We start from the raw sequence: 27,107 nt of genomic DNA on the forward strand, positions 1-27,107 counted from the left end.
AGAAAAATTTGCCCCAGTCACTCTACGAGTGCTGCAAATCACTTATATGCACCATTTCTGCCCATCCATTAGCTGTACTACAGAGGCACGGATAATCAGTGATGTACCAGATTACAGAACGAGAAGTTGTGTACAAAAGCTAGCCAGGTTCCATGTGAGACGTCCCTAGTCCTTATGCTTCCTGTCACAAATCAAGGGAGGCAAAAGTGAGCTCAGAATAAGGGTGGACTGAGCTTGGAAATTACTGCATAACACTGCAGGAACTAAATGCAAGCAGCAAAACAAACCAGCACACCAGCACAGACTGCAGAGCAGTCATGGTCAGGCTTCCAGCTCAGGCCACCAGCTTTGAAACAATCGGATAATTTCCTTTTAACTAATTTTTTTGAAAGTTCATTTAGACTGAATAAAGTGATTAGAAATACAGAATTCAACCCGTCTGTAGGCACCTTTGAACTTTTTAAACTGAAAGACAGACTCTTTCTATATATATTACATGCTTGACATTTGGAGAAGCTGCATTTTTCTTAAACACAAGGGACTCTTCACTCTCTTAGCCTTCTCTAGAGACTGCCTCCCTTCTGCTGGGACTAAAGATGTCTAAGTTCTGTCCTCTCCACAGGGAGGCAGCAACGGGTCTAAACTCTCAGGAGGTGATGTTTGTACACTGCTGCTCAGAGGAAAGGTCTAGAGCTCAACATTGTCCCATCTGGACTTCATTAGTCGGAGTCTCAGGTTTATGGCAAGAGATATTGGTGAAACACACACAACTGCTTCAGCTGCTTTTAAACCCAGCAGAGAGATACATGACAGATTAATTTTTTTTTTTTTTTTGGTATTTCCCCTTGGTTTCACACTTGCATGTTACGGATTTAGATTATATTCATTTCCTTACCCTGAACTATTTCTTCTCACAAGTCCCCCTCCTACTTTCATGTCCTTTCAAAAAGTGACCCCTAATGAGTTTAATTAGGGGTGGTCTCACTTATTGGGTCATGGGCCACTTATCATTGGCTACATCATTGAAAAAAAATGACTCCCCTCCCCTCGTAGCCACTAACTGCCAACAGCTCCCCAGTTAGAGGGGGACCTCATCCAGTTTTCCCCATCCGGGATGGAGTGATGATGGCACATACCAGGTCCTTAAAAGCAGACAACACAAACATGTTGACTAGAGCAATCTACTGAGGTAGGAGCCATTAAATAATAGTGATTTGAATACAGAGTATGGAAACATGAAAGCATCCAGCCAGACCAGAATAATTTGCTTTTGTGAGACAGGATCGCACAAAGCCCAGGCTGATATGAAACTTGTCCTGAAATTCTGATCCTCTTGTTCCATTTATCATGGAGGAACTACAGGAACTATTCCCAGCTGCTTCTAAAGTCAGGTAGGATAAGGAGACCTCAGCTTTCAAACACTGCTACCCCTTACTCCCCCCAAAAAGGACTGACAGGATCCTTACCTCATATTTTCCTCTTTTCTCCAGAGGCTCTGCTTCCTCAGGCTTCTCCATTTCTTGCCCCTGAAGCTCTTCGAGAATAAGGACTGTCTCCCAGTTAGTATAGTGATGGGCTGGGAAAATGTCTGAATGCATGCTGTCACCAAAGTAAACCACCTGCGATCGATAGAATTCAGAAGGAGGCATGGAGGTGAGTGGTAACTACTGCACAGAAAATAGAAGGAAGGTCCTCAGGCAGCAGTTACCCCAAAACAGTGTGTCTTAAACTTCCACAAATAATTTCATACATATATGATCAGTCCTATATGATTCACAGTTTTGTTGAAGATGGCAGGAAGGTAGGATATGAGAAACAATTTTATTTGATATTCCTCATTAAGAGGTGAGCCTGTGTGCTTTCACATGTTTATAATCAAATCTGCAGACAGAACTAAAACTGACAACTTATTATAGGGGATTACCTGTTACTAAGAACACCCATTACAACCACTGTTTAAGACTTTGTACACTCTGAGGACTTGCCCTGGATCTGCTGAAACTGAACTCATAAATGTACGGTTCCAGCATGTACAATTTAGAAAGCGCCTCAGATATTCTGAGGCAAAGCCCTACTGATCAGACCACACCCCTCCACTCACAGAAGACAGTGTGAGGTTAAGGCTCCTCATCCAGGTCCTGTGTCTACTGACCCCATGAATAGTTCTCAGGAGCTCAAGAAAGTTGGTACCAATGAACCATGGCCAGCTACCCAGTGATTCTTCCTGCTCACCAGGCTTGTGGTATGCACCATGTGGAGGAAAAGTACTGTGCTGTAAATACATCAATGTCCAACCAAGACTAAGGGGTCGGATGTAAGCAATTCTTTAAGGAAAAGCTGGTCAGTGCTGTTACAGTCACTTCTTGTTTTATGTATAAACTATTCTTTTGTATTATCAGAATGTCATTTCTTAGGCATCGTATGTACGAATTGTGTACTTCCTAGACCTGTGGTCTCTCTGGAATCTTGTTTTTCCTTGTCACAAATGAAGACCGAGTGCCTCTAGTAAGAGGTAAAAGGTGAGATGTAGCAGGTGCTCAGAGGTAGAATACTCAGCCCCAAAGCCCCACTACTAGGCAGACAACTGTTAACCATTTACAGCCAAGACTCTGCTCACACCATTTGGATCTGCACATGGACATCAAGGACTCTGCCTCAGTCAGAAATTACCTTCGGTTCAAGCTTGCTGGTCATTTTCTTCAGAAGCTCATAAAGGTGGACAGCGTTCCCTTGGGAGTACCAGCCGGGCTTATCCAGAGATGGCAGTTCATCCTTCTCCTCATCATTCTCTGCAAGTATGGTTGACAACAACCTTTTAGTTGGGCTGTACCTTGGGCTACGGACCATGTGTAGAAGGAAACCATGTGGGAAGGATGTGTGCATTCAGTAAGCACCGGTTATAAGCATGGTGCGTGCTCACTTATTATTTACCATCTATCATCTATCTATCTATCTATCTATCTATCTATCTATCTATCTATCTATCTATCTATCATCTATCCATCCATCATCTATCTACCTATGCATCTATCCATCCATCTATCTATCATCTATCTATCTATCTATCTATCTATCTATCTATCTATCATCTATCCATCCATTCATCCATCATCTATCTACCTATGCATCTATCCATCCATCTATCTATCATCTATCTATCTATCTATCTATCTATCTATCTATCTATCTATCATCTATCTATCTATCTATCTATCTATCTATCTATCTATCATCTATCCATCCATTCATCCATCATCTATCTACCTATGCATCTATCCATCCATCCATCCATCATCTATCCATCCATCATCTATCATCAATCCATCTACCTATCTACCATCCATCTATCTATCTATCTATCCATCTATCTATCCATCTATCTATCCATCCATCCATCATCTATCTATTATCTATCTATTTATATATTTATCATCTATCTATCTATCCATCTATCATCTATCCATCCATCATCTATCTATCCATTCATCATCTATCTATCCATTCATCATCTATCTATCCATCTATCCATCATCTATCTAGCTATCTATTATCTATCCATCCATCATCTATCTATCCATCCATCATCTATTTATCTGTCCATCAATCCATCCATCCATCCATCCATCCATCTATCCATCCATCCATCATCTATCTATTATCTATCTATCTATCTATCTATCTATCTATCTATCTATCTATCATCACCTATTATCTATTTATCCATGGGGATGTGCATGCCATGGTGCACAGAGGCCAATCTCAGGAGTTGGTGCTAGCCTTTGACTGTATGGGTTCTATGAATTAAACAGAGTTTTTGAGTAGTCTGTCTTGGTGGCAAGAGCTTTGATCTGCTGAGCCACTATTTGCCTCTGCTTTATAAAATGGTTCAGTTAGTGAATATCATAATATTTCTTGCCATGGGTAGAATGAAAAATTTCAAGCAAAATATCTATTAAACATTAATTTGTGTTCGGGTCATAATAGAACAATTATCCTACTAATGGCTTATTTTTCTAGGGTAATACAGTTATTGCACTTTGAATCCTTAGCAACTGTGGTTATCAGTAAACGACAGGAGACCTGCAGAAGGTTGGGCGCATTGACTGTCTCTTTTTCTGGGGGAAGGGCTCATGAAGTCCTACCCCTCTCTGAGGACATACAGGTAGTCAACCACTTAATTGCTGGAAAAGACTGTTTTTTTTTCCTTAGTGGTTTAACTGCCTCCAAGTAACCCGTGCTCCTGTACGTAATCCCAGTTAAACTCATTTGCCCACTAAATCACTGGCACAATTGTTTCTGCGTTTCTCCTGGTGACCTGACAAGGGTAAGTAGATTTTTATTTGTGTGTTCTCAGGAAATGCCCACAAAACAGGGGCTAAAACAGGAAGACTTACTACTAAAGATAAACAACTTTGTTAGTAAGGTGGAGCAAATTCATTAGAACAGAAACGGGAATAGAGGCACTGTGGAGATGGCTTAGTGGAAAAAGTAATTCCTGATGGACCTGCGTTTGGATCTTCAGAGCTTACATAAGGCTGAATGTGGCAAGCACAAACCTGTAACCCCAGTGTGCCTCAGGAATTGTAACTGGTACAATGACAGATTCGGCCACTTTCATTCAGTCATGTTTTACATGTTATTGGCACAGTGCTAAGGACTGCTTTCTATACATAGCTGCTTCCCATGGGAGGCACACCTGAGTAGGAGAGAAAGCTCAGCAGCTAACTTCACTGTGAGGCTGAGGAAGGAGCTTCCCAGAGCCCTAGAGAAGGATCAGACAGGTGCTATTACCTGTGAGTGTCATCAGGCAAGCACAGGGGGTCTCCAGACAGAGAAGGGGGATGTTTCCCATCGAGTTCATTGCCCCTTAAAATGTCATCTTCTGAGCTTAAAAATGCAGAAGCTAAGGTTTCTCCAGGCTGCTGGCTCATTCAGCCTCCATTTTAACAAGGTGATTCTGTATATACACTACGATCCCAGAAGCAATGACAGAGCGAGCTGCCAGGACAAAGGCTTGGATGAGGAATAAAAGGTCATGTTTTCAGCAGAGATAGAGTAACCAGTACACATTAGGGAAGAGGAGAACTTACTGGCTGAAGGATCTTCTATGGAGTGGGAACCGACATGATTGTGCAGATGTGGTTAAATATATGATGTGCCTGCCAAGAAGTAACTGCAAAGATACTGAACTGCTTAAAAGCAAATAACGAACTGATGTCAGTGTGGATGAAAAGCACCAGGAGAGAGAGGAGTGGGCGAGAGAGCGGCAGAGGTGAGGGTTTACATAAGCTCTACACAGCACACTAGAAAGGCTGAAGATGGCTGGCTCTGGTGTTTTCATGGTTAAATCGACCCTTCATTCACACAAGCTTGGTGTGAATCAGCAAGCTTGGTGGTCTTTGTTTTCTAGACGGAAGGAAAACAAATGTTAAAAACATTTATGCTATTTATGTGTTATGCAGGGAAAAATATACCTTGAGATTCAGGAAAGGAGGCTCAGCTAGGGAAAGAAGAGGCAGGGTGGGTGTGGGGCTGGGGGCTGGGGGCTGGGAGGGCGTTCATGTGTTGATAGGGACAGAGATGAATACTGGATTCCCACATCGAGGTAGGGAGTGAGTCTGCAGTGCAGTAGTCAGATAGGAGCTAGGTCCCTAGAGATTGACAATCTTGTAAACCTTAGCACTGGTAAGGGCTGGGGTCCCCTTTTGCATAGCATAGAGAGGAAGTGGGGAGGGAGCAGACTCTGCCTATGTGATGCTTCTCTCACTCCAGGGGTCAGGCTGACTGAGTTGCTGGGCCCGCATTGGCTGCAGTACCATCTGCTCTTCTCTAGTTACCATGACAACAACTGATGTCAGGTCCATGCCACTCACCAAGGACACAGTGAACATAGAGATTGGCTCCTGGAATTTTCTATTCCAGCATGGTCAGGATCTTAATTTTATTTCTCTGCCTTTGACTGTTTGGAACACAGACTGAATTTACTTCTGACAGTTGTAGCACAGACCTGATCTGATGAGCATCCTACTTGTTAATATGGAGGGTGGCTTGAGAATTACCAGGCGGATGCGACCCAAGCATACGCGATGCTGCATCAAGTCGTTTGAGAGAAGATGAGGGGAGAGGCAGAAAGGCAGAAAGGCAGCAGCGAGCGTAAGGACAGATGTTGGGCAGGGGTGAGAGAGGATGGCTGAGTTTTATCATCTCATTGAGATCCACGGCTAGCAAATTTCTAAGAGAGTTATGGCTTGTGGAAAGGACAGCAGGCTAAGTGGCAGGAGGCTGATGAACTCCTAGAACACCCCAAGTTTCCAGACCTATCTTGGGTATGGAGACTACAGAAGACAAACTATGTCTCTGTGGGTCACAGGACTAGCAAGTCGAACCTATCAATGTACAAGTGAGAGCAAAACCATCCACAGAAAGCAGAAAGCTGGGCTCATCAGCAAGAGAAAGGCAATTGGAGGCGGGTGGGCACAAACGGATGGGCTGCACAGAGCAGCTACAGGGATTAACCACAGCAACAGGGCAGGGGCCACAGGCTTTCCAGGAAGGACCACATCACCCTGTGGTGACCACAGCTCTGACTCTTTCTGTTTTGTACTCCTAATGTCATCTATGTGCATTAAATCTCTAAACTACAGGGTTCTTTGTAGTTCTCATTTAAATGCTATTTTTTTAATATCAGAAAATCAAGGTATCAAAGAACCTTAGGAATTGAGTTAATCACACTAGGCTCTAAGACTAGAACATCTGTATGGTGAGCATGACGCATATATGTGAGGTTTCTAGGCATCTTAAAGAAGTCACAACAGGGCAAGGATCTACATCAAATCTAGACTTTCATCCTCGAAACTACAGGATGGAGTTCCAAGCTTAAGTTTTATAAGAAGGTTTGGGATTCCAAAGCAGGGGTAATAGAGTAAAAATGGGTTGAGTCCTACAGAATTGCCGTCTGTACAGCAAAAGAAACAGTTGATGGAGAGTGAAGACAGCACGTGTCAGGGAGAATGTATCTGAGAACCTCAAATAAGGGGCCAATATCCAAAATGCTTAACACAAAATGGAACACAGTCGGAAATGGAGCTGTGTGAGGAGAATTCTGAATGCTTGTGTGAAAGCTCCAAGAAAAAAAAAAAAAAGATAAGAATCTTATAACATCAGTTTCTTCAAAACATGTAATTCCTGGACTGTGCTTTCGAGGTCTTCCCAGGTGTGATAGACAGGAGTAAGTTTACTTCAGATCAATCAAAATGCTTGCTGCTGTTACTCAATTACGTGTTTTAGCTACCTATTATATAAATGCTTAAGTGTTTTTGCCATGTGTCGTCTGTCCTTGTGATTACATGCAGCTAGAAGCCTTGAAAACTTTACTCGTGTGACTCTTCTTAACCCTAATAGTAAAAGCTGTCAGAGGTTGGGTATTGCATGAGACTTTAGTCCACCTCATTGCTAGGCTCTGCTCTCCCAGGTCCCACTCCAAAGTGGTAAACACAAAAGGAACTCAACTCAATAGAAAGTAACAACCTCCACGAGGCAAAGAACCTAAGCAAAGAATTCCTTACGGATATGCAAATGCTCAAGGAATTTATGAAAAACCCCATCATCATTAATCAAGAGAGAAGTTAAATTAAAGGCTCAAGGAGATATCACCTCACTCCCTTTCGAATGTTTTCTTATTAAAAACAAAACAAAACAAAACAAACAGTACATGTAAGGGTATGAAGAAAAAGATTCTTGCATACTATTGAGTAAAACGAAATTAGTATAGTATAGAGGTTCCTCCAAAAATTGAATAGGCTGGGGCAACCAGTGAGCTTAGCATGTATGAATGTTGGTGTCTTACCCTTGGAACTACCATAGAATCCAGCAATCCTGCATCTGAGTACATACACACAGAACAGGGAGTCAGCACATAGAGGAGATATCCACACTCTCATGTTCCTCACGACATTTTTCCAATGGTCAAGATACAAAGCCAGTGCACATCAATTGAGGAATTAAGAAAACTCTGTGTGTATATAATTATCCTTCAGCATTCATATGAGCCTAGTTTCGGAGCCACCCCCAGAGTCCCTAGCACAAAACAGCATTGTATTTGCAAACTGTCCATATCTATCTACTCATCTATCACCTTTCCAGTTACTTACATTACTAATACAATATAAAGCTACATGAATAGTTGTTATAATGTGTTGCCTAGGGAATGGTAAGGAAAACCATGCACATACTGTGTCCAGTGCCTGTGCAATTTCTTTGAATAGTTTAGACCTGAGGTTGGTTGAATCTGCAGGTGTGGAGAACCAGTAAAATATACACAGTGAAATGCTGTTCAGCCTTAGGAAGAGAGAAATGGTATTCGTAAGAGTATCAGTGAGCCTGGAGGGTATAAGGTTCAGTGAGATGAACCAGACACAGACAGACAAGTGCTATGTGACTTCATTCATATGCAGAATGTAAAAACACTGATCTGGAAGCAGACTAAAGTCATGGGTAGGTGAGGCTGGGGAAGGGGAGAGGGGAGAGATGTCAATAAAGACAAACCGTAGGAAGGATGAGTACAATAGAGCTACTACAGCTCCTGGAGACCAGCCTTCCCAGGAACGGGATGTACACTGGAGAAGTGGGTTTTAAGTGGGATGATACATGTGTCAAACTGCTTGAGTTGTCCACTACACAGTGCACACATATGTTATAGTACCGTGGTGTAGATCATAAATATATAATTTCAGCTGTAAATAAAATAAACTACAGTTAGGGAAAGTATGATTTTTTTAAAAAAGGTTTTCTAGAACTACAAATATGGTAATGTTTAGGTAGGAAGATTGTTATAAGGTTAGAGACTATCCTGGTCTTCTGTGTGAGTTCCAGACCAAACAGGGTTACACAGTTAGTCTCTATTTTAAAAGACAAGTAAAACAATGTATGGTATATTTATATATATTTATAGTTTATTTATTTACTTATGTAAGTATATGTGTGGACCACCTGTATGCTGTACTCACAGGAGCTGGAAGAGGGTGCTGGATCCCTGGAACCAGAGTTAACAGCAGCTGGGAGCCTGCTGGGAACCTAGTCTTCAGCAAGAACAGCAAGAACTCTTAGCCCCTGAGATACCTGTCTAGCCCCAGTGTATGTATATCTTAAGATCTGTAATTCTTTCATACCATGTGTTTAATGTAAAATACTCTAGAGTTTCTTTGATAAACATAACTGAAAGGACAGTCTGCATCATGTTCTTCATCACAGCAGGTTGCAAATCCAAGGTGCTAACATACAACTAGAGAAAACTCTGCAGAAGTCCGACAAAGGGAGGAGCAGCTTGCTTCTCATCATTCTTTTTCAACTGCAAACGGCCTGTTTTTTTCCTGCAACCTCGTTTCTCCAACAGTCTCTCTGAGTGTGACAATTCTTACCGGATCGTTGCACGGAAGCACATGGTGTGTGTGTGTGTGTGCGCGCGCGCGCGCGCATGTGTGCACATTTACATAATTATGTGTTTGTGTGTGCATTCATGTTTGCATGTATGCACATGCACATGTGCCTGTGTTGTTTTGCTTTTTTGTTGTTTTGATCTTTGTGGATTCTGTAGGGAGTTCTGTTCCCCAAATGGTTGACTCTGACTTATTAATTCATTCCCTCAAGCACATACAGTGTATTATTTAGACCATAATATTCAGGTGAGATTCATGCCCTTCGTCACTGAAAATAGGGAGAGGCTGACACAAAAACAAATGATTATCATATACTGTGAGATACAGAGTAAAGCTGAGGGAAGATGAATGTAAGCACAGGTTTATGTTTACCTTCTCTTAAGGGAGAATGATGTTCCCCGTTACACAGTGTTATGCACGTGCGGTTAGTCAAAGATAGAAATAACAAAACACAACTTACCAAGCGTGTAGAAAGACCTCTGGCTTGGGAAATGTGAGAAGAATCCTGGCTTTAATGCGTTTGTAATCACAATGTCAAAAAGGTCTGCAAAGTCCTTCCTAAAATGCGAAGTGAGTTTACATTAAGGAATTAGAAAAGTTGCAGAACTTACTCCCTGCCTATGCATTCTACAGGGTATCACTGTTCACCCTTCAGTCAGCTTTCAGGTGCTTTACAAAGGTCACCTTACACACTTTTAAGTTGGAAGCTACACTGGAAAGAGAGGTTGGACGGGTGCTAGCCAGGGTTCCTGAAAATAGGACAATACTTAAAGCACAGATATAACAAAAGAAAATCAAGTGAAGAAAAAGGAAAAGGAGAGAGAGAGAGAGAGAGAGAGAGAGAGAGAGAGAGAGAGAGAGAGAGAGAACACAGAAGCTATGATGACCTAGACTCAGAACTCACTCTCTCCTGAAAACAATATGGTGGGCAAGAGTCTCTTGTAGCTGAAAATAGCCCATGGTTTCAAATCTGAGGAATGGAAGGAATTTGTCTGTACACATAGGCCTGAAGACTCAATAGATTTGGCATATACTGGCCTTACAGAAAGCAGCATTGTATTCATCCTAGTGACAATTCTCGGTGTTCAAAACATGAGGGAGGTATTTTATTTTTAAAATCAGTACAGTCCTATAACAATTTTTAGATGACACTATCAATGTGTACTGTGCAGTATTTGCTAAAGACTATCTGATGAAAGTCTCCCTAGGCCTCACCCTCACCCTGAAGAAACAGTGCTCCAGAATGCAGCAAATGAAAAGTGCAAAAACTAGAAATCGAGAGTAGAAGCAGGACTGTGGTTATCCATGCTGGTGGTAACTGAGAGCCCTGTGTGTGCTGATGCACGGTCCTACACCCGAGTGCAAAGGTCTCAGGAAGAGATGCTCTCCTCAGGTGCCCAGGACACTGGCCTTAATTAATTCACGTAAGGATAACTGCCTATGCATTTTGTAGAAGGCAGAAAACCCATTTCCAGGTAAGTATGCCATGGAACAAACTAAATCAGCAGACATGCTAAAGAACATATAGAAATCTGGGGCTAAAGACTGTTAATGGAGGTAAGCTGAGGGCTACAGCTTGGTTCACACTCAGGGTAACTGTGTTTGCTGAGATATGCGATCTTAGAAGAAATCTAAGAACCCTCTGGAAAATCCTGCTTTGACTGTGGGCCTTCCCCAGCATTGCCAAGAATCACATAAATTTAGCAATCATTAAAGCTTACGAACTATTCTGTGCGGTATGCATGACGGGCATGTACTGTGCACTATTTAAACACTCTCCCCTATTCACAAGCAACTGTCCGAGTTTTAAGAGAAGGAAAGTAAGCCTTAAAGAAGCTATAAACTGTAGCCCAGGCCACACAGGAAGTTGTAAAGAGGAGCCTGAAATATATCTATCTCTTTTCAAACTCTATCGCCTTGGTTTTACGTTAATCCCACCTCTGGCTCTGCTAACTGGCACAGGTCATACATTTGCATTGAAATGGATACAAGGGCTGCATCCTACAGTTTGCCAGGGAGTACATTCTCAGGTTTGCCCTGAATGACCACCTAAAGCTGGACAATGACATCCATGAAGAGCTGCTCTTTACTTACCCAAGGATGTAACTGCCAAGAAGTTTACAGTAATCACTGTGAGAACTAGTGATCAACATAGTAATTTTCCCAGCATCCTTTATCTGTTGAAGCCACTTTTTTACAGACTCAGGGCAGCGGTACACATATTTGCCTAGATTTCTTTTTATTTCTGGAAAGAAGAATCCACAATTTTCTGAAAAATTAAAAACATAAAAAGCAATGTCTTTAATAAAAATGTTTTAAACAGTTTAATCTCAGACAACCACATGTCATTCAAAGCTAAACTTTGAAAGCAAAACTTTTCAAAAATAAAAGGCACGAAGACTAGGTTCAAACAATCTAGCTATTCTGTTAATATTAACTCTTTTTGTTTGTTTGTTTTTAAGACAGGGTTCTAGCTACCATGGAACTCACTATATAAACCAGACTGGCCAGAACTGCTTGTCTCTGCCTTCAAGTGCTGGGATTAAAAGTATGAACCACCATGCCTGGTCTAAACACTTTAAAAAAGTATTTTTAAAATACTTTTAATATTTTTAAAATTATTATTTTAAAAATAGTACTTTGGGGCTATAGAAATGTCTAGATTGTTAAGAGTATGTACTGTTCCTGAGGAAGATGAGTTCATGTTAGGCAGCTCATAAACTGCCTATAATTCCAGCTCCAGGGCCCAATGTCTTCTGCTCTTCTCAGCATGGTGACTAGTACAACTATCCCACACAGACACACACTGTACACACATAATGGAAAGTATTAATTAGATAATTAGAAAATATCATTTATTGTTTATTTTTAAAATGTCATAAGTTTTCAAACTTTTCACAAGAATTAATCTTATTCAAATAATATAGTGCAGTATCACCAGCAAGTCAAAAACAGAGCAAACTTTACTGTATTTGAAGAAAGCTGATTAATAAGTACCCAGAATGCACAAGGAGCCATCTTTGTCTGGAAGCAGCTGTGCAGCCAGCTGTATCCTTCAGAGGAATGATGGGATACTGTGAGATGAAATACGAAACTATGTAGCTAATCGACAGCTAATGTAACTTGCCAGAGCAAAGCTACCAGAGAAGGCTGGAAGGCACTCGAAAGTCTAGGATGCCTAAAGTGGAGCTGCTGGTCCTGCCTCTCACAGCATCAGGCAACTGCAGATCTTGTTGAAAGGCTACCAGTTTTGTCGCACATTTTAGACTGTGCGGTACTAATAATCAGAGGAGGAAAGCTAAATTCCTACCTTCTTTAATGCTAGGAGAACAGTGCAAAGACAAAAACAAGAGGTTTTGTAGATATGGACTACCCCTGCAACTCTGCCCAGGGATGAACATGAAATTGCAAAAAAAGGGTTGCATTTTAAGACTCTGACGCTTACAATTTTAAGATTATCAGAACACCACGTGAGACATGAAGTAAAACAAATGAAGCCTAAAAGAGTAGCAAGTACAGCTCCCTGCCTGCCCAGGCCCATCTCCTTTCTCTTCTTTGCTGGCGAATTTATGTGAAGTTTCATTCTCTTTTCATGGCCCTTGGATACTCAGTAGAATCCTGCTCTCTCTATCCACACACACATAATTTCCTCCATTTATCAGATAGATGCAGAGTCACATGTGGTCCCCAAGGGACCCTGGAGTAATTAAATCACTAAAAACAGGGTTAAGTTTCCTGTTCAGCTTTGCCATGATAACAAACTCTACCTAGATTCCCAGCTGGTACCTTCCACACTAAGAACAAGTCAGGGGGCAAGAAGAGAAATGAGGGACACCTGGACTTTTGATGACATCAGTGGGTCTCAGGATGATCCACTGAGTTAATAAACCTCTAGATGAAATTTGCTCTTGAAATAAACTCATTTTAGTAATAGCCTACACAGTAAAAACACCTATTATGAGCAGCATTAAGCATCTTGATGCAGAAAACAATACACAAGGACACTGCAACCACACTAGAACACAGCACGAGACATTAAATGCTATACTGAGAAACCAATCAGATAGAAGATCAAGTGTAAAGGCAAAGTTTTTTGCATAGTTCTCTTTGTGTTTGGTCCCTCAATGACATGTGTGCAGTTCTCTGGGCCACTAATATTTTAGAAGCCACTCAATGAACCTTAAAATTAAAATATTCTGTTCTTCAATGAAGTGAAGGATCTGTAAATAATAAAAGGATGTTAAGAAAAAAAAAAAGAGTCAAACGCAAATGGCCAAGAACACAACCTTAACAAATATTGGCCTTAAGTCCTGATGTAATTTCAGAAGCGTTTACATTTAAGAGTGGCATGAACATTTGTAACAAGTAAACTTTACTGCTGGAAATCAAAGATTTATTATTCATGATGCCAAAAACATTTACAATCTTCTCTGTGTTCAGAAAATATTTCTCTGGGCTCTGTGTGCCTACTGCCCTCTAGCGATCAACATGCAGATTGCTATTAAAATTAGTGTTAACAAGGGATAGAAAAAGCATATTAAGCAGCACAATTTAAATTCATAACCTAGATAAATGTTATTACTAACTTTTACTAGGTCTAACCCAAGAAGGCAAGTTAATCAGGGAAGATCATTAATATTGGGGTTACCCCTTTCTTTTTTTTTATCACTACTTTAGTGCTCTTTCTTTTTTTCTTTTCTTTTTTTTTTTTTTTTATTAACTTGAGTATTTCTTATATACATTTCGAGTGTTATTCCCTTTCCCGGTATCCGGGCAAACATCCCCCTCCCCCCTCCCCTTCCTTATGGGTGTTCCCCTCCCAACCCTCCCCCCATTGCCGCCCTCCCCCCACCAGTCTAGTTCACTGGGGGTTCAGTCTTAGCAGGACCCAGGGCTTCCCCTTCCACTGGTGCTCTTACTAGGATATTCATTGCTACCTATGGGGTCAGAGTCCAGGGTCAGTCCATGTATAGTATTTAGGTAGTGGCTTAGTCCCTGGAAGCTCTGGTTGCTTGGCATTGTTGTACATATGGGGTCTCGAGCCCCTTCAAGCTCTTCCAGTTCTTTCTCTGATTCCTTCAACGGGGGTCCTATTCTCAGTTCAGTGGTTTGCTGCTGGCATTCGCCTCTGTATTTGCTGTATTCTGGCTGTGTCTCTCAGGAGCGATCTACATCCGGCTCCTGTCGGTCTGCACTTCTTTGCTTCATCCATCTTGTCTAATTGGGTGGCTGTATATGTATGGGCCACATGTGGGGCAGGCTCTGAATGGGTGTTCCTTCAGTCTCTGTTTTAATCTTTGCCTCTCTCTTCCCTGTCAAGGGTATTCTTGTTTCCATTTTAAAGAAGGAGTGAAGCATTCACATTTTGATCATCCGTCTTGAGTTTCGTTTGTTCTAGGCATCTAGGGTAATTCAAGCATTTGGGCTAATAGCCACTTATCAATGAGTGCATACCATGTATGTCTTTCTGTGATTGGGTTAGCTCACTCAGGATGATATTTTCCAGTTCCAACCATTTGCCTACGAATTTCATAAACTCGTTGTTTTTGATAGCTGAGTAATATTCCATTGTGTAGATGTACCACATTTTCTGTATCCATTCCTCTGTTGAAGGGCATCTGGGTTCTTTCCAGCTTCTGGCTATTATAAATAAGGCTGCAATGAACATAGTGGAGCACGTGTCTTTTTTATATGTTGGGGCATCTTTTGGGTATATGCCCAAGAGAGGTATAGCTGGATCCTCAGGCAGTTCAATGTCCAATTTTCTGAGGATCCTCCAGACTGATTTCCAGAATGGTTACCCCTTTCATATGCCATTGAATAGGCAAACTAAAAAGTACAACACCATTTAAACAGATGCAAATAGTAAATTCCATGTTTTGTGCAACAAAAGATCATGAACTGATACACCTTTGCAACTTCAAGTGTGTGAGCGTGTGTGTGTGTGTGTGTGTGTGTGTGTGTGTGTGTGTGTGTCTGCCTATGTGGATGTAGAAGCCAGAAGATACATTTTTCAGCATCATTCACTGGCTTGGAGGAGACCTACAAGCAAGCTAGGCTGTGAACCCACTTGTCTCCACCTTACCAGTATCATGGTGTGTAGGGTTTAAGGTGTGGAGTGTGGGGAGTGGACTCAGGTTCCAATGCTTGTAAGACAAGGATTTACCAAGCCATCTTCCTAGGCCCCTCAAACTATATTATTCAAACTTTAAAATTACGTCAGTTTGTCATATGTGTGTGTGTTCATCTCCTTATCATGGTACATGTGTGGAGGTCAGAAGAACACACAGGGGAGTTCTCTCCTTCCATAGCTGTGAGTCCTAGGGATTGAACTCAGGGACTGAACTCAGGTTATTAGCATCTGTGGCAAAAGCTTGTATCTGCGTAGCCCCCTCTACTGCCATCCAAACGTATTCTTACTAAAGGATAATTACAGAATTATAAGTTTCCTGTTCCATGATTTTCTCCAAGAGACTAAACCTTGAAGTCAGGAAATATACCTTTCTGCTTAGCATGAAGCTGACAATCAATGCATGAATGCTAGGTTAGTATAGGAGAAAATACAAGAATATTTATGTCTTTATATTCAAAGTAATGACGATTTGTAGCATGCTGCCAAACTGTGCATAACAAATATTCACTATGTGCTGTCAAAGCCATTTGTATGTAAAGTTCTGGTCCGTACTCACCCTTATTAAAACCACACTTAACAACAGGTTAACAGTAAGTGGACAAGACAGGGGATTCAGATCTGAGGTAGAAAACAACAGTCCTGTTTGCTTTGACCTTTCGCTTACCCACTGAAGGAATTCTACTTTACTGCCGCTTTACAGAGCTCATTTCCCTTCCCTACCACCCCATTTAGCTGGTATTTCCTGTGTCCAAATGGAAAGGAAAGGAAAATTTCAGAATGCTAACTTTAAAGAATAAAAGTTTAGTTCTCTTAGTTAAAATCTTGGTTGCTATAGCATTGTGGAGAAAGCTGCCAGAGTGGAATGCTGGAGCAGTGGGTTGCTGTACAGGAAAAGAGGCCTGCAGGGATCACGCAGGGCTGGGAGACCTCTTGTGGTCAGAGAAAGGTGCTACAACTTAAATACTGCACTTGCTTTAGTTCACGGACACCTGGGCCACAGTGACACCACTATCATCCCTGGTTGATAAACACTACTGAGCTACACCGCTGTTCCTGTGAAGGGGCCCGGGACGCTGGGACACCAACACCCCCACCACCAGCCACACCCCCACCACCAGCCTCCAACTGTTGCTGCTGCCATTGTAGAACTGAGGGCACTGACATTGCCAACTCTACCAGTTAGATAAGAGCATGGTGGTAAACTGCTAAATACTTTACCTGGGGGTTGTTAAAATATATATGCTGTGGGGATGATCCAATTAATTATTTTCTAAAAAAAAAACAAAAAAATGCTTGTCTATGAAAGACTGAGGTATTTATTGGGGGATGAAAGAGGTAAATTTCTTTTGTGTGTTTATAGAGAACAAAGGATGCAACAGAAGGTTAAAAAACAGATTTCCCAATTACAGTCTCTCTGTAGTTTCTGCTGCTCTAATGACTCACTCTTAAGTAAACACATATGGATGGATGAGAAAAATCGATCTGCTACATATAACACTCAGAAAAGGACCCCAAAAGTGAAGTATGCAATATAATGAAAAAACATGAACTATATATACTTTTAACAATACTTATTTCTTTCTCTGTATTCATAAACCCATGCCTCATCCTAAAGATCTGACTCAGCTGGGCTGGGCCACAATATGGGTATGTGTTGAAGATCTTCAAGTATTTCTAAGTATTCATTAGGTTAAGAAGAACTGCTCTAAGCATGCATCTTCTGAGAGTTTTCTGCAATCAAGGGTGTTTCAGTTTTAAAGTATCTTTAGTGGGTAAAATATACCTCTGTTCATGACAAAGGAAACTTGCACATATTAACTGCTGTTTATTTTGCTCTGTATATTTCAATGTGTATTTGTGTGTGTATGTGTGTGTGAGTGTGTGTATGTGTGTGTGAGTGTGTGTGAATGTGTGTGTTAGTGTGTGTGTTTCTGTGTGAGTGTGTGTGTGCATGTGTGTGTGTCTGTATGTGTGAGTGTGTGTCTGTGTGTGAGTGTGTGTGTGAGTGAGTGTGTGTGAGTGTGTGTATGTGTGTGTGTGAGTGTGTGTGTGTGAGTGAGTGTGTGTGTGAGTGTGTGTATGTGTGTGTGAGTGTGTGTGAATGGGTGTGTGTTAGTGTGTGTGTTAGTGTGTGTGTTAGTGTGTGTGTTTCTGTGTGAGTGTGTGTGTGCATGTGTGTGTGTGTCTGTATGTGTGAGCGTGTGTCTGTGTGTGAGTGAGTGTGTGTGTGTGTGTGGTGCAAATGCTATACAAAGTACAACTTGTGGAAGTTAGTTGTGGATTCTCGGGACCAAAGTTGGGTTGTCAGGCTTGGCAGCAAGTGTCTAGTTTATTAAACACTGAGCCATCTTCTGACTCAACTTTTGATTATCTGAAATATTACTGGGGACAATTATCTTAAAATGTTTGCTCTTATACAAATTAGCATGGTATCTTGATTGTTCCAATTGGTTAACTGTAACTAGAGAATTCATGTGGGGAGAAAGGCTGTCACAGGGTTCCCTTAAAATAGTATTCATATGGTTCAAATAAACTGCTGATAAGCCAAAGAGCCTCCTTTCCTTTCCATCTCCAAAGCTACTGTTTTAGTTTTCTTTCTATTGCCGTAATTAAACAACAAATGTAAGCCCAGGGCTAAAAAATAACAGCTGGCAATATTTTCCCCTGTTAATGTCAGAGAAGAAAGTAGAAAGCCCCAGACAGCCTATGTTGGGGTCATTAGAAGGATGTAGAGAACCTGAATGCTACAAATAAAGTCTACCCTGCTTAAATACCACCTTAAATATTACCTGTTTAAGAAATGGGATCTCCTCGGGGTTGGGGATTTGGCTCAGTGGTAGAGTGCTTGCCTAGCAAGCGCAAGGCCCTGGGTTCGGTCCTCAGCTCCGGAAACAAACAAAAAAAAAGGGATCTCCATGTCCCCATGGGGACAGTGGTCTAAGGATGCCTGCAGATAAAAATTAGGGCAGGTTTTAGGGGCTAACTTCAGGAGCTCTGTGGGTTCCATGTCATGTGGTTTTGTTTTATTATGTGCCAGACACATAATCACCCCAGAGAGTGTTGTTTTCAACAGAATTTGGTCACTGACTGATTATCCTAATTTGAAATCTGCCAGGTCCTTCAGAAGTAAGGATCTGGAAGAAAACAGGCGAACCATAATGGAGTGCCTCCCAGCATGGTGAATTTGAAGGTGCTCATTCTATTCTCTAAAAGTAAATTTCTTTGATCTCCAAGGCACAAAGAAATCAGAAACAGTAATAGAAACATCACAGTCTAGAGATTACAGTTCGCTTGCTATAAATTTTTAAAGGAAATTTGCCTCCCACTGCAGACTCAAGTGCTCAGTTATTTAACCAGTGAAAATCTTGGAACGATGTGATCACTGTGGTTTTTATGATCTGATTTTTCTTCTGTAGGCCGTGGCCCGACAGAATTCCATGACAGCCTCTTAGTCTCCGCATGCTGAGAACTAAAGCTCCTGGAGGACATAAATAACAAAGATGGACGCACGAGGGGCAACTAGTGCACACGTTCCACTGACCACATGTGAAGCAGAGCAGAGCAGAGCACATAGTAGGGGTATGAGGTGATCAGCTCTATCCTTTACAAAGCCAGTACTTTTCTTTGCCTTATTGTTTACCACAGCTTGCAGTGTCTGCCACACTCAGCTAGAAACATCAGGAACCTGGAGAGAAGGGCTCACAGGTGAATGGTGGCTGAGTAAGGCCTGCTTTCTGCCCTAGGTGGGGCTTTTAGTTTCAGCCTTTCCTCCCATCCTAGCCTTCATTTTGATTTCCTGGACCAATTCCTTTTCCTCTACCTTTTCTGCGCTGACTCCTCCGACTTCCAATCCAACAAGACTCCAGTGTTTTTTCATTTATTTTCCTGTATAATTCACCTCTCATTTATGATCCATGAACGCATACACAAAGAGCACATATGCACATGCGCTAATGTATACACACACACACACACACACACACACACACACACACACACACACACCCTTTCTCATTACGACATTGAATTAACAGCTCTACTGCAGGACCAAATGCAAGTTATTTTGACAAAACTGAACTGGGTCAAAGTCTATTCCCTTTAAGGGTTTTTGTTTTAATTTCTCTTTTTTTGTGTGTGTTGGAGGTTGGAAGTGTCAGACAGTCTAAAATTGTGAACGGCTGTATTTGAGAATCACTGTTGAGTACCTGTGACCTAAAACTGTGTAAGATCTAGCTCTCTCCAAAATTTAAATTGTGATTACCATTATAGATACTGAGAAGAAAAAATAATTCTGACACTACAAAGTGTCTGGACCATTCCTGTTCTGAGAATACCTGGGAAAAGGTGATGCAGTCTTAAACTGAACATTCACACACACACACACACACACACACACACACACAGTGATTGTATAATATATAATACAGACATAAAGTGTATAGATTGTATGGTAGAGACTAGAACAACAGGCAGGTGCAGAACTACATGCAAATGATGGTCAAGAAGTAGTTCTATTACCCTCACACATCTACTGGGTGGAAAAGCTGCTGTATAGGGATTATAAATACAGAAAAAATGTCAGGAAAGCCAGGTAATATTAGCCTGTGGTGTTAAGGTGTCTCTCCGGGAAAAATCTCCAGGCTAGAAGGAACATGAAGGGATTTCAGGGGACAATGAAGATACCACCCTTACCAACAGAGTTTAACAACTGCTATAAGAGAGAGCTGACTTGATAATTTCATGATCAGGAAAGTGATTTGAGCAGACACCAAGACCAATTGCTAAACTACGTATGAAAGGTGCATATGGACAGAATCAATATAAAATGGGCCAAATGAAATAGTTCATGTAACACTGCCAATTTGTTCATATAGACAAACACAGTCATTCCTGTTTTCAAACCTAAGTAGTGTTTTTGAATTTTATGGGAGAAAGTTGTGTATTAAACAATGAAAACCATGCCTGTGCTAAGACAACACAAGGACAAGTCATGTTCAGAGAAACAGGTTTCTTTTTTTTTTTTTTCCATCAAGACCATTTTTTTTATTAACTTGAGTATTTCTTATTCACATTTCGAGTGTTATTCACTTTCCCGGTTTCCGGGTCAACATCCCCCAACCCCTCCCCCTCCCCTTCTTTATGGGTGTTCCCCTCCCATCCTCCCCCCCATTGCCGCCCTCCCCCCAACAATCACGTTCACTGGGGGTTCAGTCTTAGCAGGACCCAGGGCTTCCCCTTACACTGGTGATCTTATTAGGATATTCAGTGCTACCTATGAGGTCAGAGTCCAGGGTCAGTCCATGTATAGTCTTTGGGTAGTGTCTTAGTCCCTGGAAACTCTGGTTAGTTGGCATTGTTGTTCATATGGGATCTCGAGCCCCTTCAAGCTCTTCCAGTTCTTTCTCTGATTCCTTCAATGGAGGTCCTGTTCTCAGTTCAGTGGTTTGCTGCTGGTATTTGCCTATGTGTTTGCTGTATTGTGGCTGTGTCTCTCAGGAGAGATCTACATCCAGTTCCTGTCAGCCTGCACTTCTTTGGTTCGTCCATATTATCTAGTTTGGTGGCTGTATATGTATGGGCCACATGTGGGGCAGGCTCTGAATAGATGTTCCTTCTGCCTCTGTTCTAAACTTTGCCTCCCTATTCCCTGCCAAGGGTATTCTTGTTCCCCTTTTAAAGAAGGAGTGAAGCATTCACATTTTGGTCATCCCTCTTGAATTTCATGTGTTCTGTGCATCTAGGGCAATTCAAGCATTTGGGCTAATAGCCACTTATCAATGCATGCATAGCATGTGTGTTTTTCTGTGATTGAGTTATCTCACTCAGGATGATATTTTCCAGTTCCATCCATTTGCCTATGAATTTCATAAAGTCATTGTTTTTGATAGCTGAGTAATATTCCATTGTGTAGATGTACCACATTTTCTGTATCCATTCCCCTGTTGAAGGGCATCTGGGTTCTTTCCAGCTTCTGACTATTATAAATAAGGAAGATATGAACATAGTGGAGCACGTGTCTTTGTTATATGTTGGGGCATCTTTTGGGTATATGCCCAGGAGAGGTATAGCTAGGTCCTCAGATAGCTGAATGTCCAATTTTCTGAAGAACCTCCAGACTGATTTCCAGAATGGTTGTACCAGTCTGCAATCCCACCAACAATGGAGGAGTGTTCCTCTTTCTCCACATCCTCGCCAGCATCTGCTGTCACCTGATTTTTTGATCTTAGCCATTCTCACTGGTGTGAGATGAAATCTCAGGGTTGTTTTGATTTCCATTTCCCTTATGACTAAAGATGTTGAACATTTCTTTAGGTGTTTCTTAGCCATTCGGCATTCCTCAGTTGTGAATTCTTTGTTTAGCTCTGAACTCCATTTTTTAATAGGGTTATTTGTCTCCCTGTGGTCTAATTTCTTGATTTCTTTGTATATTTTGGATATAAGCCCTCTGTCTGCTGTAGGATTGGTAAAGATCTTTTCCCAATCTGTTGGTTGTCGTTTTGTCCTAACCACAGTGTCCTTTGCCTTACAGAAGCTTTGCAGTTTTATGAGATCCCATTTGTCGATTCTTGATCTTAGAGCATAAGCCATTGGTGTTTTGTTCAGGAAATTTTTTCCAGTGCCCATGTGTTCGAGAGGCTTCCCCACTTTTTCTTCTGTTAGTTTGAGTGTATCTGGTTTGATGTGGAGGTTCTTAAGCCACTTGAATTTAAGCTTTGTACAGGGTGATAAGCATGGATCGATCTGCATTCTTCTACATGCTTACCTCCAGTTGAACCAGCACCATTTGCTGAAAATGCTATCTTTTTTCCATTGGATGATTTTGGCTCCTTTGTCAAAAATCAAGTGACCATAGATGTGTGGGTTCAGAGAAACAGGTTTCTTAGCACACAGGTTCCCTTTACCTCTGCCACGTTATCTGGGTAATACCTGTTACCACTGCACCATCCTCAGTCCTGAAGGACATTCTCAATAAGGGAAGTAAATCATTGAGAACTGTCACCCTTCCTGACTTCTTCTACAGAGTGCCTGATCTATTATTCTAATTTACCACTGATTGAAACAGCTGTCACTGTTTTAAGAGTTGAATTTTTATCTTCGAAGTGTTTATGAATTCATAAACCACACTTTCCCTTTCCCAGACCACAATCTCTGAATTCCATTCTTAGCCTAATGGGAATGTCACCAGGCTGGATTTTTGTCTGGCTCTGTAAATAACTATCAACCTGGATTCAAAGTGGCATTAAACTCTGCAGGCGTCGAAAAACAGATTTGTATCTGTAAAAGAAAAGTTCTTTGTTTTTAGAATTAAAGAAATAATCTTTTGCCAATAATAATTTCCTAAAGGTTCATGCTCTTGAAGGTAGAATCAAGGACACATGAGCTCTCTCTCACCCCTACCCCGCAAAAGAGTATGAGAAGTAAGTTCAGCAAACCACTTCTTTTCAACGATGCATTCTTTGAAATAAATACATGCACAGACACATACTCTGACCACAGTGTCTCATCATCATCTCATGAATCTTCATTGCCTAGCCATGAACTCAAGACTTTTTAGCTTCAAACACAAATGGATCAAGTTTAAACTTAACTCTGTTCCTCTAGTGATCTATATATCAAACATTTTAAGAACAACAGGGTCTCAATAAACCCCACTTTTTTTCTAAAAAGATGACAGGTGTATCTAGACTATGCAAAGAACTGACACAAAGGAACCTGCATTATAATGGAAGACTCCTCAAGTGTCTAGGCCTGTACTCTAGCAGGCCATTCGTGAAAGGTGGCTACTTACAATTAGGTAAAAGAAAATAAAATTGAAAATCAGTTCCTCAAATAGCTTAGCCATATTTCAAGTGCTTGAGAGCCGCATGTGGCTTCATGGCTACCACACCGGGCAGCACAGAAACATGCCATTTCACCATGGCAGGAAGTCGTGTTGGCTAGCCCTCTCCCGGGTGTAAGTTGACTCCAGTTTATGGTTCCTAAAATGACCAGCTGTGGCTGCATTCAATGACAGTGTGGTCAGAAGGCAACCTATGGCTAAATGTTTTACAATATACAGAACATCGCACACAACAGAGCTAAGCCTACAATATATAGACTATTTCAACAAAGGATTATCTAGTCGCAAATGGTAAGTGGTAAGTTAGCTAGGGGAATGACTGTTAGAAAAATTTCACATATTTTATGCCATTTTTATTCTTGCTTAATTATTCTTCAGTTGTTGGCTTATTGAGAACGAATCTAGAAGACTGTCTCTGTGCGTGACCTCAGGAGTTAGTCTGTCAGAAAACAAGGGACCACTATCGTTAAATGATGTGGTTTTTAGTTGACGAGGCTCTCTTGGGGCTCTTAAGTACTAGACAGACAGAAGGAAGGATACTCTTTGAAATGATCTGCCTGGGTCCAGCAGGTCATGAGCAACATGATAACTTCCCTCAGGTGTGCAGAGTTCCAGTGAATGGCCTTGCAAAGGGAGGAACCTATACCTGTGTATCCGCCATCAGTGACTGAGCGTGCGAGGCAGTTGACATCTTGTGGTTCGAGAATGAACAGTGCACACAACGTGGCTGGAAAACCTGTCAGTGAATGAGTGAACCTCACTAAAGAGATGGATGTTATCCAGAAGCTGTTGTTCACTACTTGGTGACCTCAATTTGGAGAGGAAGTCAGTGACCAAATCCTTGTTTGTTGATGTAGTCACTGGCCACCCAGGATTCGGACAGGAGAAAGGAAGCCTTCTGTTTACTGGGATCTCTCTTGGAAGCTTTAGAAAAAGCTTGTTCACTCCTGGTACTAGTAAGCTAATAAAGGCCACTTTCTGAGCAAAGTTATTAACTGCTATTGTATGATTAAGTTCAGATTCCGAAAGGCAGCAGTATTATCTGGAGTGAATCTATTTGTAGAGCTTCTGATGTAGTTGACCTGGGGATACAGAGAACTCAAGGCAGCACAAGGTCCAGCACACTACTGCACGTCAGTGTCAGTGACACCAGACAAAGGCTTCCTTAGTACTTCCATTTGTCCAGCTCTGTGCTAGCTGCTTTACATGTTGTCTCATTAAGTCCTCATAACCATGAGACAAACACCATTATCAGGACAGTTTTCATAGGTAGATTTAAAATAACTGTGTCAAGGGCTAATAAGAAACAATTTTAAAGGTAGTAGAGCTGACATTTCAGTATCTATCAATATCATTTAATGACTTGGATTATGTTTATTACTGAATTAGACTGTTCTAAGGCCCTATTACAGCACCTAAAGGTATTAACCGCTAGCCTGAAGATATCTGCCTGTTAGTTCTTAAGCCTTGAGTAGAAGATATTAAGGCACATGACTTAAAAGTTCTTCTACAATGGCACAATCCTGTAGCTTTTCAAACCAGACAAGATGGAAAGCAAGGCTTTGTTGTGAGGTTTTTAAAATGTTTAGTTGTTTCACATAGCTTCAAGAATGGGGATTGGTACCAAAAAGTTGTCAGTACTGTCTGGTTCAGGATTGGGGTGACATCTACACTGTAGTCACACAGCGCTGATCAGTGGCCCAAAGCCCACAAAGTCTGTGTCTACTCCAGCCCAGCGAAGAAGTCAGAGTGAAGGTGAGGGTGACAGCTGCCCGTGCCAGCAATGTGGAGGACAAGACAGGGCAGGCAGACAAAAGTATTCGTTGATGGCTTTTTGCTATCGATACCTAAAATATGCTTACATCAAAGTCAAGTAGGCAGAGCAGTAATTCTTCAGCGATGCCAGGTGGGCTGCAATAAAGAACGACGACTTCCATCTTGCTTCTTCCTCTCATTGGGAATTACTCATCACATCACCATCCAGAGTCACTTATTTTAATTTTTAAAGACTATTTTTATTTAATGTGTATAAGTGATTTCCTGCATTTACGTGTGCATATCACACAGATGATGGGTGTCTAGGAAGGCCAGGAGAGGGTGTTAGATCCCCTGGAGCTGGAATTAGAGTTGTGTGTCGCCATGTGGGTACTACGAGCTGAACCTGGGTCTTCTACTGAGCAAGTGCTCTAGCCCTTTGAATTATTAATTTATTTTAAACCTGACACTCACAATTCTAAACAATATAACAATATTAAAACTTCTTAGTTCATATGCTATGAACAGAATCAACTGACTTCCACCAAGAGATGAAAATGTGATCAACCCACCATTATGCTTTATTTTCCATCCTCTCTTCATAATGTTCATAGTTATAAGTTTATTATTTTACTGTCCGCCATTAACTTTAAATAATACACTTCAAGATCTATTTGTAATTCCACGAATTTAACTCTTTAAAAGATAACTTAACCCTTTTGTTTTTAGCCCCCTAACTCTCACTAGGAAGAACAATAACTTCTCCCTAAAGTCTTAACTAATCCTCACACCTTTGTCTACAACTAGGTTCTAAAAATTAAAATCCTGTCTTAAGCACGAGCATTTGGACGACTGCCACATCCCTGAACTGGACCACTGTTTATGACAATGTGACTATTTTTCACTGTAACAAGAATGTCCTAGAATTGTATTTCTTATTCAAGAATCCATTTTTATGACTTCTCTAGTTCTTATTAGGACCTCTTAGATACTGCATGTATGTTTGTGCACTAGGCATATGCAGTTACCCACAGAAGAAGTCAATAGATACCCTAGAAAGATAAGGATGTCTTGAGCTGTCCTGTGGACGCTGGGAACCAAACCACGGTTCCCTGGAAGAGTAGCAAGTGCTCTTAAACATTGAGCCATCTTTCCAGCCCCGGATTTAATTCTCTAGATTTCCAAGATTTCTCAAAATGCCATGTTTTGTTTTAGGATTGGGCTAAGAGATCTCAGTCCAACTTCTTACTCTGCCTGAAGTTCCTAATTGCCTTTACCTTTATACTATACTCTAAATCCTAAACTTATTATGATTATACATCTTAGTCTAATGAAGATGGAAAAGTTCATCATTCTGGGAGAGTTACGATTAAAACAAACTTTTGAAATATAATTAGTTTTCAAATGCTTAAACAAAGACAACTGATCATTCTTGTATCTATTAACACCATGATGAACTCTAATACTCCTACAACTTTGGGGGTTACTTTGGCCTGTGTACTTCAGTTTCTTTACTGAAATAGAGATCTGGAGGTCATTTCTTAAGCCCTCCCAGGGATGGGATTCTAGGAGTTCCCTCTATTTTTCTATACAAATAGGCGAGTCCTCTCAAGAGGACATAAGTGCCACACAGGATCAGTCTCCGTGAAACCTAGAGCTTGTCTCACAGGTACCGAGTTTCTAAAACCTACGGGGCCTGCTGTTTACTCCTCAGAAAAACGATCTTCCTAGACCTTCTACGTACCACACAGTTCTGGTAGTTAAGCTGTAAGGAGTCTGGATACCACTACATTTTTGGCAGCTTTGCAGATCTAAAACCTTTCCTGTTTGATTTATTCAAGTCCCAACAAAACAGAGCTGGGTGAGAGCAGAGGCCCTTCTCCCATGGAGGAGGGAATTGCTTGCTCATGTCCTACTCCCTCAGTGATGTTCGAGGCCTTCCCAC

General features: G+C 41.3%; 1 protein-coding gene across 3 annotated transcripts in view; it reads right to left on the minus strand.

The window, feature by feature from the left end:
- Positions 1–27,107, minus strand: part of Nt5dc1 (5'-nucleotidase domain containing 1) — a 102,941-nt gene that overhangs the window by 10,197 nt on the left and 65,637 nt on the right. For all 3 annotated transcript variants that reach the window (XM_008772981.4, NM_001106393.2, XM_039098600.1), the window contains 4 exons: positions 11,529–11,703; positions 9,895–9,992; positions 2,671–2,789; positions 1,467–1,619 (listed from right to left, as the gene is read on the minus strand). In XM_008772981.4, coding sequence (XP_008771203.1) covers positions 1,467–1,619; positions 2,671–2,789; positions 9,895–9,992; positions 11,529–11,703 — 545 coding nt within the window. The remainder of the gene's footprint in view (positions 1–1,466; positions 1,620–2,670; positions 2,790–9,894; positions 9,993–11,528; positions 11,704–27,107) is intronic.

The sequence above is a fragment of the Rattus norvegicus genome, chromosome 20, assembly GCF_036323735.1.
Source record: "Rattus norvegicus strain BN/NHsdMcwi chromosome 20, GRCr8, whole genome shotgun sequence".
Classification (NCBI taxonomy): Eukaryota; Metazoa; Chordata; class Mammalia; order Rodentia; family Muridae; genus Rattus; species Rattus norvegicus.